This window comes from Artibeus jamaicensis, unplaced genomic scaffold (genome assembly GCF_021234435.1).
Source record: "Artibeus jamaicensis isolate MK-2021 breed Jamaican fruit bat unplaced genomic scaffold, CSHL_Jam_final contig_1998, whole genome shotgun sequence".
Taxonomy (NCBI): Eukaryota; Metazoa; Chordata; class Mammalia; order Chiroptera; family Phyllostomidae; genus Artibeus; species Artibeus jamaicensis.
In genome coordinates this window covers 16,453,562-16,470,165 of record NW_026521407.1, presented here as the reverse complement: position 1 = coordinate 16,470,165, position 16,604 = coordinate 16,453,562, and the positions used below count along the sequence as shown (strand labels likewise).

The following is a 16,604-nucleotide window of genomic DNA, read 5'->3' as shown; positions in this document are numbered from 1 at the left end:
AGCTGGAGTCCAAAAGGCAGGATGGCAAGTCACTTTATTAACGCAGGAAGCTCTCCAGAGCTGGTGATGTCGAGCAGAAGATGGGCAGTGAAAATATGCTACAGACATGCCCTTAGCACTGATGTTCCACGAGGACAATGCTAAAACAATCTAGCTGTTCTTCTGTAGTATTATCATTTTCTAAGTTTAATAATGGAAGACCAAAGTAGTATAATGAACCAAGAAGTTAAATTACTGTGAAAAAATAAATATTTCTTTACTTAACACAGCTTTTCAGCAAAAGATAAGTAATCTGAAAGACCAATGCAACCATTGTGTGGAGGGATCACAATCATTAGAAAAGAAGTTTAAACTTTTTGTATTGATAGAAACAAAATCTAGATACTATTCTCACTATCTAGATCCAAAAATACAGATATATGGACCTGGCTGGTGTAGCTCAGTGGATTGAGCATGGGCTGAGAACCAAAGGGTCGCCAGTTCAATTCCCAGTCAGGGCACATGCCTGGGTTGTGGGCCAGGTCCCTAGTGAGGGCATGTGAGAAGCAACCACACATTGATATTTCTCTCCCTCTCTTTTTCCCTACCTTCTCCTCTCTCTAAAAATAAATAAAATCTTTTTTTTAAAAGCAGATAGTCATTCATGACAACATACACACAGCAGATAACAGGGAAAACAATTCAACAGTTAACTGAGAGCACAAGGTGATGACCACCCCAGAATGTCAACACAGAAACCGGAGGACCTCTGCAGTCCCCATCACGTTGACAGGGTGAGCTCCCACACAGTCACGCATTCAGAACAGAGGTGGAAGATTAACCTACCCTCACTTCTCTTCAAACAAACTGACACAGTGGCAGGCTATCTCTCTGGAGACTGTTCGGAATCATCCAGTCTGTTCCAGAAGCAGCCACTGCGGTCAGGACCCACATCTTCAGATTACCATTCTTCCACCCTGTCCCACCTCCTACTTTCCGGCCAGAAACTCTCATCTAAATTAAGTCTCGCTTGTCTCTTTCTGATTTTACCAAGTCCTTGTTTTCTAAATAAGGCTCTCCTAAACTTTACTCACCTGCAGTTCACTGCACTGGGTATCACCCAAATAGCCCATCAGAGCTCTTTATAATTTCTGAAAGAGAGAGAAGGGAGCTTTTAAATACACAGTAGAAAATACCATTGCTAATATATCAGTTCTGCAGCATTTGTATCCAGTATTCACAGCATACAGTTTGTTGGTCCACAGTATTTCAATAAAAGGTAGTGTAACTAGCCAGGACCAAGAGTCCTGAGATAAGAGTCCAGAGATATAAGAAGTTTGGTTTAATGTTTCCACTACTTAGCAGTGTGACCTTGGACAAGTCACCTGACTTCTCCAGGGCTAAAAATCCTCGTCTAGAAAATAAAGACAGCCCAGACAGAAGCAGTAGAGCCTATCACCATAGAAAGAGCACAAGCTCTCCAAGACAGAACACCAGCACCACCACTTACCAATCTAGTGACGTTATGTCAGTTCACGTTTAGTCTTAATGTCCTCCTTTGCAAAATGTAAATAACAAAGACTATCGTGGAGTTGTTATGAGAATTAAAGGAGAGATGAGTTATAAAAAGCAAATGGTAGGGATACTGTGCAGCATATCATACAATTCCACAGATGGTAACTATCACCATTACCCAGCTCTAATATGACTTCAGTTCACAAATATTTATCTTCTTAAAATATCAATAAATCAAAAACTTTACTAACCTGACAATGTAATTAGCTGTTTGAGTGATTCATTAACAATTCAATTACAGTTATCTTCAACTGATGGTAGTTTAAGATTATCACTATGACTTAACATCACAGGAAATAAGAGTGGAATAGTCCCTGCATAACCTCTAAATGGTTCAGTGGCTACGCCCTCACTACCTCTCCCCTTGTTTTCACTGCTACCAGTGCGGCTCAGCGACAGAGACCTCCCAAATGCCCAATGACACCCACTGTTTTCTATGGTCAGCTCAGGGGAAGAAGACTAAAGGTGGAGGAAGGAGAACAGAGGCTTTTCTTTTCATTCTTTTTTAGTTCATACACTTAAGTACTGCTCAAATTTGCTTACCATAGCATGCATCAGTTTTGCATAAAAATAAATAAGTAAAAATTTTAAAATTTAAAGAATATTAGTTATATATATTGTTTATTGATAGGATGGTTGCCTTACAGAACTATTTTCACAAGAATTTCCACAAAAGAAAGCAACAAGGGAAATTCCGATGTGCCAAGAACACCTTAAATGTAGCACAGGAATAACAAAAATCACAAGTATTCACATTGCAGAATGGTTCAGTCAAAAAATACGCTATGGCCCTGGCTGGTGTAGCTCAATGGATTGAACGCTGGCCTGTGGACTGAAATGTCACTAGCTCCATTCCCAGTCAGGGCACATCCTAGATTGTGCGCCAGATCCCCAGTTGAGGGAGTGCAAGAGGCAACCAATCAATGTTTTTCTCACATATCAATGTTTCTCTCCCTCTCTTTTTCCCTCATTTCCCCTCTCTCTAAAAATAAATTACATGCCCTGGCTGGTGTAGCTCAGTGGATTTAGTGCGGGCCTGCGAATCAAACAACCACGGTTCAATTCCCAGTCGGGGCACATGCCTGGGTTGCAGGCCAGGTCCCCAGTGGGGGACAGATGAGAGGCAACCACACATTGATGTTTCTTTCCCACTCTTTCTCCCTCATTTCCCCTCTCTCTAAAAATAAATAAATGAAAATTTAAATATGCTATGCATTCCTTGAAGAATACGATGAATCAATCAGTTTTGCTTTTCTGTTTGTTTTTGTTCAAAAGCACGATGAATATACAAACTCAGGCTTTACCAGACAACTTTCTGCTCTTGGAGAAACTGACCCAGTAAAATTTACACAAGTAAACAAACTGGTGTGACTCTTTGGTAATATGTTGAAAAACTTTGTTTTAAACAACTGATGGCTTTAAAAAATTTTACATGTAAATTCAAAGTCTTCATGTTATATCTACAATGTTATTTTTTAAAAGAAATATTAACTCAATTAAATTCAGAATTATTCAGGAGCATTACCCAGCCAACCCTGAAGTTACAGACAGCTGTTTTATGCTCCTTCTAGCCAATGCTACAGAAATAATCCTGACTACACCCATCAATTTAAATGAACTGTAAACAGGTATTGCCACTCCACACATTTCATAGTTCTCTCCTAGAAAACATTTCAAATATTACTTAGAAATAAAATTATATTTATATGTGCACTTATCTAAGTTTATGAAAATAAACCACCAGAACAATTTGCTTATAATTTTTAAGCAGCCCCTCCCCCTCTCTTGTAAATTGATAAACTTGGCCCTAAATCTTCTATTCATTTGAAACAATAGCCAAAGGACCTTATTTCTTGTGCTGGGTCTCTATCTGGATCTTAAACATAGTCTGACAATTACGGACTAATTTGCATTTAATATCAATACCAAGCCTACCTGTTACACAAAAAACAAAAATGCACATATAAGATCTGGTCTACTTATTTGAAGGCCCTTCTGCAATATATTCTTAGCCTTCCATGAACATGCTGTATATTTTTAAACTGCACAAGGCCCTTTACAAGTAGGAATGATCTCTGCTGTGGTTCAGCATCACTCCCCTGTTCATTAAAGCACTGGGCCCTCCAGAAATGTACATGAACTTTAAAACAATGCAGTTTAAATATTTATGGTATCAGAAAATTAAACTGCTTGCTAACAGTTGCAAAAGTCAAGTTTACCAGCTGATAGAGAGGTACTTATTGGCTCCCAAAAACCACAGGCTTACCTAAAAATAGTGTCCTAGCTTCTCAGCCAAAAGGACGGGCTAGAAAAGCTACGTCTCTGTGGAGCTCAAAGACACAGACTTCTGCTTCAGCACGACCCTCATTACTGTGGCATCTCCCAGTTTAGAAAACTTTGTATGACGACTTGTTTGGTGGCCAACCACTAACTTCACTTTGAAGCGAATACTAACACTTCACATGGTCAACATGTGTGAAATTGTGGAACATGTCTTGACACAATTTAGGCCAAACACTAGCCACACAAGATTACCTATTTCTAAATACTAAATTTTAGACTACAAATGAACATCTCCATAGGCCAAAAAGCCGATCACTGGTTCCTTTCCACAAAGTAATCTATAAACTTAAAAAATAAAAAATAAAAGGTTCCGATTGGGAAGTCTAAGGCATGAATATGACTCCATCTGTAAGCTGAAAATAAATAAATTTTAAAATCCTTATTTTCTCTGCCAAGAATAAAAATAAACGTGATACACACAAGCACTGCTGAGTTTCAAACACAAGCAAATGTGGTGTGTGGTGTGTACACTTACAAAAGGATCTTGGTTTGTGTCCACCTTCCTCTCCCAAGTTTTTTTTTAAGGCACAATGTCAATTGTATGCCTCAATCTGGAAAAAAAATAAAAGCACAGCTTATTCTTTTTAAACAGATGTTGCCATAGATATGAAAAAGTTTGTGAGACGATTTCAAAATCCAAATGCTACCCAGATGTGTTAAAAAAAAAAACCCTCGGTAACCAATCAATCTACCATAACTTAATTTTCTCAATAAACCATAGTAAAGTATGTTTAAAGTTCAGAAAATTACTTGTGAAAAATGTAAAATCAGCAAACTTTTCTCCTCTTCAGTACTGAATACTGTTTACTGACACAATAGCAATAAAGTCCTTTAAACCCAAAGCATTAGAAGTTACATTAAATAAAGCAATGCTTTTAATTCACACACCACATGTGACCAGGAAATAATGACAAACCAGGCTTATCCCTAAAAAGAATTCAACTAAAGAATTCAACTCAAAGAATTCAGCTAAACAAAATTCAACACTATCATTTTTATTTCAAAAATAACTATGAGAGAGACGAGTACTATTCCATTTTTCAGAAAATAAAAACAGGAATGACTGATGTGCCTAAAATAATTCTTTGCAATGTAAAGGGTGTACTTTACAAAAGCCCCACAAACTGGGGACACACAAAATCCACACACATGATCACTGATACTCAGTAGACAGAGTGAGTGATGGCCACCAAAACACGGATAAAATTAAGACATCCAATTAAAGTTACACGAGGAAATTTAAATAGGCAAACTATAATTACTCCTGGTGAAGATACCGGTCAAGGGTAGCGGTAAATAACATCTGGCTCTGGGTAAGCTCCTCTATGGCTAAGTATGTTGAAGCTACTGAAAAGTCTGGTACACTTGACATATTTTTCCTTTCTAAATCTGGCCCTGCCCATATATCCAATCTGACTAAGTTATTTGGGAAATAAAAACGAACCCATGAAATTACTAGTATCAGCCTCACCTTTATGAGCTGATTAAAATAAAGGGAAAAAAAGTAAAACATTTTTAACTTCAGTCTCACCTTACACATCTCACCAGCACTGTAGTTCTTTAGTGATCAATCACTTCATCCAATTCCTGAGGCAAACAGAAAAGTAAAATGTGTCCATAAAACATCAGTAATAGTCATAATCAGTAGCAAACATTTGATCTGCCTAAAGTGAAAGGGCATCTAAATTTCAAATGGAAAAAGTTACCAAAATGGTACAGTATGAGGTTTTGTAAATGAGTATTGCTTGAAAACAAAAATAATTCCTTTCTGTAATATAAAATAGATTACAAAATGTTCTTAAAATCCAAAACATAAAAAAGTCATCTCTTTTAGTGCTTACTGACCTTACTTAAAAAAAAAAAAACAAAGAGGAAGAAAGGGAGGAAAAGAAGAAATGAAGGAGAAGAAACCTCATTAATATGAACCGAGAAGGTAAAGAACTAGCCAGGACAACTTTCCCCCCTTCCCCGCCCCATCCAGGAATGCACTGTCTCTGGAATTATATATATTCTATTAATTATTTGCCTGAAAAGCCTAAGTTATAAAGGAGAAGGAATAACCATTTGGAGTTTCAAACAAAACCTAAGAAACCTAATCCAAGAAGAATCCTTAGACCCTGGCTTCCATCTCTGTCTGAGGACCCTCAGCAAAGGGGAGGGTGTAGAAGGCTCAGATAAGTTGCGAGGAGAGGAATCCAAATCCCTAGATAAAACTGCAGTCCTTGAGCCCTAGAGCAAGGAAGCCTTACAGGAATCTCCAGGAAAGGGTAGTCTGTTTTTATTTGTGTGGATGTGCTTGCGGCCCAAAGAAAATTTCCGAGAGGTCGAGAAAGGGGGAAAAAAGTGAAGCTCAGGAAAGAGCCCTCGGCCAAGGAGGGAGGGGGCGCACCCTTGACCCACTTTTCCCGACGCCCACCCTTCGGCCCCCGCCCGACCCAGTGCAAGTCCGAGCCCAGAGGGGACGGTCGAGCGGGGCGTGGGAGGCCCGCACGCTCCCCACCCCCAGCCGCGACCCGGAGGGAAGCGTGCAGGGAGGTTCGACTCCCCCTTGCGGAGTGCCCGGGGCTGGAGAGACCTCCCGCCAGCCCGCGGCCCGGGTCGGTACGGGCCCCCTCTATATAGCCTGGGCCAAGGGCGCCGCGGCCCTCAGCGGAGGGGAAGGGGACCTAGGAGGGGAAGAAGCTGTAAACAGCCCCAGCGTCCGGGCCTCGCCTCGAAGAGCCCTGCGTCTCAGGCCCCGCCGCGGGCCGCCGGGGCCCCCAGGCGGCCCCGGGGCCACCGCTCCCGGGGCCCAGGGGAGCGGAGGGGAGTCCGGTCCCCTTCTTGGAGGGCTACGGCATCTCGCAGAGCGGTCCCAGCAGCAGAGAAGGGGGAAGTCAGGACTTACCTGTCATTACTTTCTACGCCATCTTGGATCCACTTGTCAACGTCCCCACAAAGCATTATGGGTAAGAAAGAGCCTTTAAAGTGACTCCCCCCCGCCCTCGGCCCCCGACTCCCGCCTCCGCCGCCGGCACCGCCCCTCGGGCCGCACCTCCTACCCGGAAAGTTGCCCCCGGTGCCTTGCTGTCCTGGGCGCCCTCGGCCCGGCCCCCTGCTCTCCTCTGGGCCTGTGCATTTAAAAGTCACCCCCATTTTTAAAATGTAGCTTTGGGTTTTTCTCTTTGCTCCAGCCACTGGCCTCCCTTCCCCCCACTCCTCTCCTGCTCGCCAGTTCCCTTTGCCCCGCCGCCCTCCTGCCCTGGCAGACACCCCACGTCTGCATTTAATCAGCCCGAGGTTTCCCTGCTGCTGGCAGCAAAGAGTTGCTCATTGATTTATTTATGCGCATTATGTGTCTGTTATTGCTCCAGATCTTCGGTGTACAGCTGCGGGTTCCTACGACCCACTTCTCGCTCCGGGAAGCTGGGGGTCGCTTCAGGGCCCGGCAACCTTGCAGACCGGCCGGCGCTCTGATTCCTGCATTCGTGGGAAGAAAGGTTCTGGAGCCGTTGGGCTCCACGATCTGGCGACACGGTGTCCCTGAGTCAACCAGCGTCTGAGAGCGTTTGGGGGGTTGGGGAGTAGGGGAAATAATAAGCAAAATGCAACTGTTACCCTGTGTTACTCCCCCTCCCGCTGTATCCTCCCTTCGGCCGATAACCTGATCTACGACCCTCTGGGTAGGGATTCCTCCCCTAGGAATGTGGGCTCTACCGAGTCTACACTTTTACCGCCCGTGGTGCGTGCGGATCGTGACTTCCCGAGGCAGGTAACTCGGAGCACGGGCACCGGCTCGCGCGCAAAGGCGCTCCAGCACTCGTGGGAGGGCCCCCGAGAGGGTTCGGGGGTGGAAGGTGGATGTGCCCGTCGGGGCCCACCTGGCGAGTCCCAGCAGGGTGATAAGCCCAGGGAGCCGGGCAAGGGGAAGACTGCGGGCACCACTCCTGCCAAGGGGTTGTGGAGGAACGCAGTCTCCAGGCTGCAACTGAGGGCGCTAAAAGTAGGGGGCGCCCAGACGCTGGCGGGGAACCCCAGCTAACGACCCCGCAACCCACTCCCGCCGCCCGCATTGCTGCTGGAACCAGCAGGCTCTTTGCGGGGGAGCCGAGCTCTCTCCCTGATACTCGCCTCCGGCTTTCGGTTGTGCTGGGCGACTTGGCGTAGTCTCCCGTGCCCCTGGCGCCCGTTGGGTAGTCCCCTCGCCCTCTCACTTCCCGGCGCCGCTAGTCTCAGACTTTGGGGGCCTGCTCTGGCTACTTTTTTTCCCCCAAGAGAATTTTTAAAGAGGTGTCCAAGGGGAAAATGCTCCAGGACATCAGTGATTGCGAAACTACATTCGGTACAAAATGCTGAATGACTCTGAAATTAGAGGAATGCTCGAGCATTAACCATCCCCCACTTCAGTGCACTGGGAGGGCTTCGGGCCGTGGGGCTAACCAAGGGTTCTACACTCCTCCAGACCCTTGGAGAAGCCTCTCTCGAGGAACCTGATCTGTTGCTGACACGAGCCCTGCCCCCGGGGAGCGAAAAACTTCACCAAGCAATTGTTCTTGCCAGATGGGAAGAGTGAGGTGTAGACTCATTAAGGGATTGGCCCGGGGTCAGCCGTGAGGGAGGGAGCGAGATAATGAGTCACTCCCGGCCGAGAACGCACCGTGCTGGGGAGGGACCTCCCCTGAGTCACCCGCTTTCTCAGAGCTGCTAGTCCGTTGGGTAACTGGAGCCAGGTTCCAGCGCAAGCAGCCACGCGGGGCCGTGGGCTAGGGATCCGCGATACAGCCGGCTCTCGGTCAGAGTCTGTTGCTGCCCCCTTTAACGAAGGCTCCCAAATCTCCTCTTTTCGGGGTTCCCCGGTTGTTCCTTTTCCAGTTCCCCTTCAGCCACAATGTGCACTGATTTAAAGGCTGCTTTGTGTGTGCAGGACATCTCTAGACGTGTGGTCAGTTTCCTATAATTAAACACTAAATACGCTGAGGGCAAGTTCTGTGCCTCCCAAAGCGTTTCTTTAAGTGGGTCCCTTTCTTTGCCTACAGGCCTTGAACTAAAGAAGGGCTTAATTTATGTACCTGCCTGGTCCATTCACTCACTCCAGGGTGCATCCCGGTCCTTCCTTTCCTCCCAGTACCACGTGTTGCCTGAGCTAGAAGCCTCCTAACTCTTCCCCCCCTCCCCCCTCCACAAGGACCCCTACAGTCTATTCTCCACCTGACCAACCCAGGGACATTTGTGATGTTAATGCCTCATGACTCCTCTGCTTAACCCCACCAAAGGTGTCCCTATCACAGTTAGAATAAAACCTGAATTCCTAACCAGGGCTACAAGCCCCTTGTGAAGTGGCTCCTGCCTCCCCTTCCTCACTATGATCCCAGCACTGGCCTTCTCTCTTCCCCTGCAACATCCCAGGCTTCCTTCCAGAAGGAACCTTGTTCCCCAGCTCTGAGAATCATCTTTTCAGCACTCGGGTCTCTTCTCAAATGTCACTTCCTCAAAGAAGATTTTCATGATCCCCTTAACCAAAGCAGGTCACTCATGACTCTCTCTTAACCCTGGGTTAGAAATTTCCTCATCACTTTGTTGACTGTTTATTATCTGCCCGCCCCCATTGGAGTATAAGCTCCATAAGGGTGCCCAGACCTTGTCTGGCTTGTTCACTCAGGGCCTGGACCAGGGCCTGGCACATAATAGATGCTCCACAAATATCTGTTGAATGACCAAACTTATCAAAGCTCTGGGTGATGATGAAAGAGGGTGCTGAAGAAGCCTGGAATGAGCTGCTAAGGACCCTCTCCATCTCTTCAGACCACTCCCTCTGTGTACAGTTAAATGTGGGCAGATAGGAATGGAGTTGCGGGGAAGAGCCACTTGGCCAGCATGAATGCTCCCCTCATTCTGACTCTCATCTGAGGCGCCCACAGCCCCAAATATTAGTAATTCCTCAGTCACTTCTCTTGCTTTTCCTTGTTTTTCCCTCCCCATTGCCCTGAGTGAGGAAAGACTCCAAACCTATGGCTCCTGCTGATAGCTTTCTCCTGAGCCTCAGACTCTTAGCCAACAACGAGTCGACATCTCCACTTGGCTCCATCAAACACATCCCAAACTCAGCATGTCTGGGAGTGAACTCTTGATCTCTCCCACCACGGTCTTCCCTGGTCTTGTTATTAGCAACTCCACCCTTAAAATTGTTCAGGCTTCTCAGACTGGTATGGCTCAGTTAGTATGGGCATCTTTCTGCAGAGCGAAAAGTCATTGGTTCAATTCCTGGTCAGAGCATATGCCTCAGTTGCAGGTTCTGTCCCTGGTAGAGGCATGTATGAGAGGCAACTGATTGATGTTTCTCTCTTGCATCCATGTTTCTGTCCCTCTCTTTCTCCCTCCCTTCCCCTCTCTAAAAAATAAATAAGTAAATTGCCCAGGCCACGTTCCCTCCTGGCTTTCTCTCAAATTTTACCTCCAATCCATCTGCAAATCCAGCTTTGCCTTTGAAATACCCAGTATCACCTCCATTGTGGCCACTCTGGTCCAATTCACTACAATCTCCTCCTGTTCACCCCCATCAGTATATTCTCAATGTAATTGCCAATACTGGTTTTGGTAAAATTAAATCAAATTCTATACCTCCTCTGCACATACCTCTCTGATTTGCACTCGTCACATTCAGAGGAGGAGCCTGAGTCCCACACAATTTGCCTCTTCTCGTCTCTCTGACCGTATCTCCCACCTCTCCCCCTGGCTCACTTCAGCCATAATGGGCTCCGTTTTGAGAGCCCCCTCCTCCAGTAATATATCCACATGGCTTGTTCCTTCGCCTCCCTGAAGGCTTTGCTCACCTCAATGAGTTCCTTTCTCATCATTCAATTAAAAACTTCAGTATTCTTAACAAGCATTTTATATCTCTTCCCCTTCTTGTTTGTTTTCCAGAGCATTTATTGCCTCAACATAATAAATAATTTGTTTAGTTATTCAGTTTCTGTCTGCCTCTCTCCATGCGAAGTGTCAGCTTGCGGATCACCAAAGGCTTGTGTTTGTTGCTGAGAATTACATGTCCCAGCTGTGCCCTTGTGGCTAGCTGGGACCATGCGACTAGTTCTTGCAAATTGAGTTAGAGCTAAAGTGCGACTACGAACGGGCACGAATGGGCACGTGGAAATCTTCCTGACCAAAAATATATGCATTGGACTCTCAGCTGATCAGACAATAGAACTTTAGTATGCTAACCCACTGAGAACTTGTGATCTCTTTGTAATGGCATTTAGCACCTTAATTACTACATCTAGGTTACTCCAGTTCACTAGCTTGGAAGCTCAGGGAAGGCAAGGACTTATGTAAGTTTTGTTCATTATTGTGTCTATCCTCAGTGCCCAGAATAGAGTTTGGCAAAAAAAAAAAAAGGTACTTAATAAATATTTGTTGAGTGAAGGAGTGAATTGTCTTTTCTATTACCAATCATGAAAATTAGTGAATGATTGGCAAAGAAAAGACAATAAGAAAGGGTTTTTGTTGTTGTTGTTGTTGTTAAGAAGTAGAAACTGTGAGTTTCTAGAGGATCATTGGCTACAAAACTTTGGTAAAACTAAAGAAAGTTCCCTTGACTTTTGTTCTCTGTCTTCATTTTTTCCTTTTATTCTACCTCTTCCCAAGTGTCTGTTCTCCTCACATCCTCCTTCACTCTTTCTCCTTCCCTCCTCCTTTTGCTTTCATGGGTTTCCTTCTCACTTAATCTAACAAAATTCACTGCCTATTAATTTGAGCACCTAGATAACATGAGTTTAAAAAAAGAAATATTAAATCCTTGGAATCTTACACTCCCCTTCGACTTTTTAACTCAACTTATTTAAGCATTTATTTATTTATTTATTTATTTATTTATTTTTTTTAGAGAGAGAGAGAAGGGAAGGGAGGGAGAAAGAAAGGGAGAGAAACATCAGTGTGTGAGAGATACATGGCTGCCTCTCACACGCCCCCCAACTGGGGACCTGGCCAGCGACCCAAGTATGTGCCCTGACTGGGGATAAAACCAAAGACCTTTCAGTTCGCAGGCCGGCACTCAATCTGCTGACCCACACCAGCCAGGGCTACTCTTTAGCTCAATTTAATTTCTAGCGTTAGTGGACCAGGTAATTCAGACTGATCCTTCCATGAGGACAACTAAAACAAAACGGACACTATATTCTTCAAAACATCTGCTTGAACACATTCGGAAGGTTAACGAAAGCTCAAAACTACCAGGGGTAGACAGAATAGGGAGGTAATTCTGAAATTTGGGCTCCTTGAGCCCTAGGGCCCTGAGCTCTTGACAACAATGAAAAGCAAGTGTCACCTCACACCCGTTATGTTAGCTATTACACTGAAAACAGAAAATGGGGGCAAGCCTATGGAGAAATCGGAACTGTGCACATAACTACTGGAAAATGTAAAATGGTGCAGCCACTGTGGAAAACGCTATGGCTGTTCCTCCAAAAATAAAACACAATTACCACGTGACCCAGCAGTCCCGTGTCTGCTTGGGCATGTACACCCAAAAGAACTGAAAGCCGGGATTCAAACAGATATTGTACACATGCTCACAGCAGCCTTACAAGAACGAAAAGGAGGAAGCAACCCCAGTGCCCATCAACAGGTGAATGAATGAAAAAATATGGTATGTCCATTCAGCAGAATATCATTCAGCTTAAAAAGGAAGGAAATGCTGACAGGCTACAACATGGTTAAACCTTAAGGACACTATATTAAGTGAATTAAGCAAGTCACAGAGAACAAATTACTGCATGATTCAATTTATATGAAGTACCAATATAAACAGTAAAATGACAACAAACTCACAACTATCAACAATAGAACCTAAAAACAAAAACCAACTAAGCAAATAACTAGAACAGGAACAGAATCACAGAAATGGAGATCACGTGGAGGGTTATCAGCTGGGAAAATGGGGGAAAAGGTACAGGGAATAACAAGTATAAATGGTAGGTACAAAATAGATGGGGGGAGGTTAAGAATAGTATGGGAAATGGAGAAGCCAAAGAACTTACATGTTGACCCATGGACCTGAACTAAGGGCAGGGTGGGGGGGTGGCTTACATGCTGGTGGGAGGAGGGGTGCAGGGCAGAGGGGAATAAAGGGGAGGAAAAATGGGACAGCTATAACAGTATAATCAATAAAATATTTTTTAATGTTTATATAAGGTACCTAGAGTAGTCAATCAAATTCATAGCAAGTAGAAAGAAGGGTGGTTGCCAGGGGCTGGGAGGAGGGGAGAATGGGAAATCATTAAGCGGGTATAGAGTTTTAAACTTTGCAAGACCAAAGGAGCTCTGGAGATCAACTGCAAACAATGTGAATATATTTAATACTACTGGCTGTATCCTTAAGGATTATTAAAATGGTAAATTCTGTTATGTGTTTTTTATTACAATAAAAAAAGTAAAAATAAATTTAATGGGTAAGTTTATTTTTAGCAATGAATTGTATGTTATGTGTGTTTTAACAAAACTTTTTAAAAATCTTATTGTTTGAAAACAGTTTGCATTTTCTCGCCACCACTTCCCCTGCCCCACCTCCACCTCCCACCCTCAATCCCATCCCCCTTTGACTTTGTCCATGGGTCCTTGACGCATGTTTCCTTGACAACCCTTTCCCTTCTTCCCCCCATTATCCCCCTCCTCCTTCCCCTTTGGTTACTCTCATTTTGTCCTTTATTTCAATGTCTCTTGGTTGTATTTTGCTTGCTTATTTGTTTTGTTGATTCTACTTATAGGTGAGCTTATAAGGTATTTGTCTTTTACCACCTGGCTTATGTCACTTAGCATACTGCTCTCCAGTTCCATCCATGCTGTCGTGAAAGGTAGGAGCTCCTTCTTTCTTTCTGCTGCATAGAATTCCATTGTGTAAATGTACCACAGTTTTTTGATCCATTCATTTACTGATGGGCACTTAGATTGCTTCCAGCACTTGGCTGTTATGAATTGTGCTGCTATGAACATTGGGATGCATAGGTTCTTTTGAATTAGTGTTTTAACAACATTTTTTAAGTAAAAACAAATGTAAAAAGACAAACCATGCCCTGGCCAGGTTGAGCATCATCCTGATACACCAAGGTTGTGGATTCACTCACCCATCAGGGCACATACGAGAATCAACTAATGAATGCATAAATGAGTGGAACAACTAATTTGTGTTTCTCTCTCCCTTTAAAATCAATCACTTAAAAAATTGTAAAGAAAAAGACAAATTAAAAGTTAGTAGAAAGTAAGCTTTATGACAAAAAGCCTGCTAGAAATAAAAAGCAAAAAACACGGACAGACTTGCAAGGAGATAGAGACAAATCTATAATTATTGTGGAAGATGTTTTGTTTATCAGTAACTGTCAGAACAAGTAGATGAAAACTAGTAAGAAATACATTTGGACAACTGGATAAGCCAACTTTACCTAATATACAGGATGGGCCAAAAATAGGTTTACAGTTGTTTGTGTGAAAAATAATACAGTAAATAATAACACAAAAATAAACGCTGTGTTTCCCATACTCCCAATTGTAAAACCACTTTTGCCCCACCCTGTACAGAGCCCTGCACCCACAGCTGCAGAGCACAGATTCTCCTCAAGTGCACATGGAATGTTTATGACAATACTGGACAGTGTAGCAAGTCTCAACAAACTTCAAGTGATCTAAATTGTACAGGTACATTCTCAGACAGTGAGGCCATTAAGCTAGAAAATAAGGGGGAAAGTGTACTTTTCAAGTAGGTAGGGAAGTAGTTGTTCCTTGCTAGTTTTTTAAAGTTGTACAGTGATTTATCAAGGTGTACAACATGATTACTTAGTGTGTGTGTGTGTGTGTGTGTGTGCACATTGTAAAGTGATTACCACAATCGAGTTGGTTACTATATCCATCAACTTACATAGTTACCCCTTTGCAGGGGTGGGATGCGAACACTTAAAATCTACTCTCTGAGGAAATTTCAAGTATACAGTACAGTATTGTTAACTATAGTCACCATGTCATACACTGGATCCCCAGAACATGTCACCTTATAAATGAGAGTTGTGCCCTTGATGACATCTCCCCATTTCCCCCACCTCTCAGCCCCAGGCAGCCATAGTTCTACTTTCTGGTTCTAGGGGTTTGGCTTTTTTCAGATTCCACACATAAGTGAGACCATACAGTATTTATCTTCCTGGGTCTGGCTTATTTCAAGCAGGATAATGCCCTCCAGGCTCATCCATGTTGGTTTTGCTCCTCAATTCTTTCTTTTATTCACCCCCTCTCCACCTCCATCTCAGTCAGATATTTTCCGTGAGTGTCTGTGCACAAATGTGCACAGGCCCCTCTGCGGAGCCACCTTTGCCTCCGGTTCTGTGACCTTTCGCAGGCTCCTTTTTGCTGAGTCTGCATTTCTGCAGGCAGCTCTCAAGCTGATCATGACAGGAAGTAGGCTTCCTGGGGTCCTGACTCAGCAGAGAAGGGAGGAAATAAAGGCCACAGAACTGTCGAAGAGGAAGAAGCCAACTTGAAGGCAGAATCCATGCCTCTAAAGATAGGTCTAGAGAAAGAATAACATACATTGTGCCTGGCGACCCATTGTCTTCAGCACAAACTGCAGCAAGGCCCCACTCAGCAGTGCTGTTTCCTGTAACCAAATGACCCTGGCAAGTTCCTTGCCTCTCTCCGCTCCAGTTTCCCCATCTGTACAATGGGAATGGTAAAAGAGCCTTCCCACTTGATTGCTATGAGGATTACAGGGGACTCAGACCGTGGCTTGGATAGAGTAAATCTGCCACAAAATTAGCTCTTACTACTTTCAGAGGTTTGGGTTTTAAAGTGAGGAATTCAAATAACACTCCTTTTATTTTCTTCCTCCCTTTCACCACCCCCATAGTCCAGTTAATAACTCGAACAAAGTAACAAAACTAACCAGAAACAGCCTGGCAGTCTATCGGAAGCGTTTGCGATTCCAGTTCTTCCCCAGGAAAATGGCACTCACAGAGATACCAGCTGGACGCGGCACTTAGGGCCCACAAGCCCAGCTCCCGTATTTTGGGTAGTAGAAATTTCAGAGTGGGGCTTTGCATTCAGCAATGTCAGCAAGAAGTACATGGTTCAGAGGTAAATCCTCACATGGTAAGCCTACTTTGTAGAAGTGTTAGGGTGGACTGCAAAAAGCCCAGACTCAAAGATCAGTGACACGGACTTGGTCTGCCGTGAGCTCCTGGGCTAATGGCTTCATTTCCCTGGGCCTTCCTGCCCATCAAACGGGAGTGTTGGGCTAAATGGTCTTTCAAATCCCTTCGATTCTATAATTGAGGATTCTACTCTTCTAATATCACAGAAACAACAACAACAAAAAGTAAGTTGGTAGGGTTTGGGCTAAGAACTAGCCAGGGGAAAAATAGACCCCTGAGGTCCTTCTTTTTAAAAAATAAAGTATGTTTTAATTACAGGTCAAATTTCAGTTTAAGGAGGAAAACAGCCCTCAGGCATTTTCTGTTCTATTTCATTTAACTTGAATCTTTCTGTTCAGTAGAAAGGTTTACACTTCCTACCTACCGACCAGTCACATACATGAGAGGGCTCCCTGAAGCCCATTCACCATCTTTTCCTAAAGTCATTGCAGAGAAAGAAAACTTCCTATTTGAAGGACTGGAGTCAACCTCTGGTGCCATTTCTGATGCTATAGGGTTAACCCAGCACGAAGAGAGTGACAAAGCCCAAAGGCTTTTTTCCCG

General features: G+C 44.0%; 2 protein-coding genes across 7 annotated transcripts in view; one reads left to right on the top strand and one right to left on the bottom strand.

Moving 5' to 3' along the window:
• HELZ (helicase with zinc finger) overlaps positions 1-6,857 on the bottom strand; it is a 145,708-nt gene extending 138,851 nt beyond the window's left edge. For 5 of the 6 annotated variants that reach the window (XM_053655530.1, XM_037128028.2, XM_053655538.1 and 2 more), the window contains exons 1-4: positions 6,785-6,857; positions 5,429-5,484; positions 4,373-4,448; positions 1,074-1,130 (exon numbers count right to left, since the gene is read on the bottom strand). The gene's annotated coding sequence lies outside the window, so the exon portion shown is untranslated. The remainder of the gene's footprint in view (positions 1-1,073; positions 1,131-4,372; positions 4,449-5,428; positions 5,485-6,784) is intronic. The other variant, XM_053655532.1, reaches the window with a different exon arrangement.
• On the top strand, positions 2,834-7,731 carry LOC119036275 (uncharacterized). Its single transcript, XM_053656567.1, has 3 exons — positions 2,834-2,892; positions 6,337-6,845; positions 7,251-7,731. The coding sequence occupies exons 1-3, from the start codon at positions 2,834-2,836 to the stop codon at positions 7,421-7,423; spliced, it is 741 nt and encodes a 246-aa protein (XP_053512542.1). The 3' UTR covers positions 7,424-7,731.
• The last annotated feature ends 8,873 nt before the right edge of the window (positions 7,732-16,604 follow it).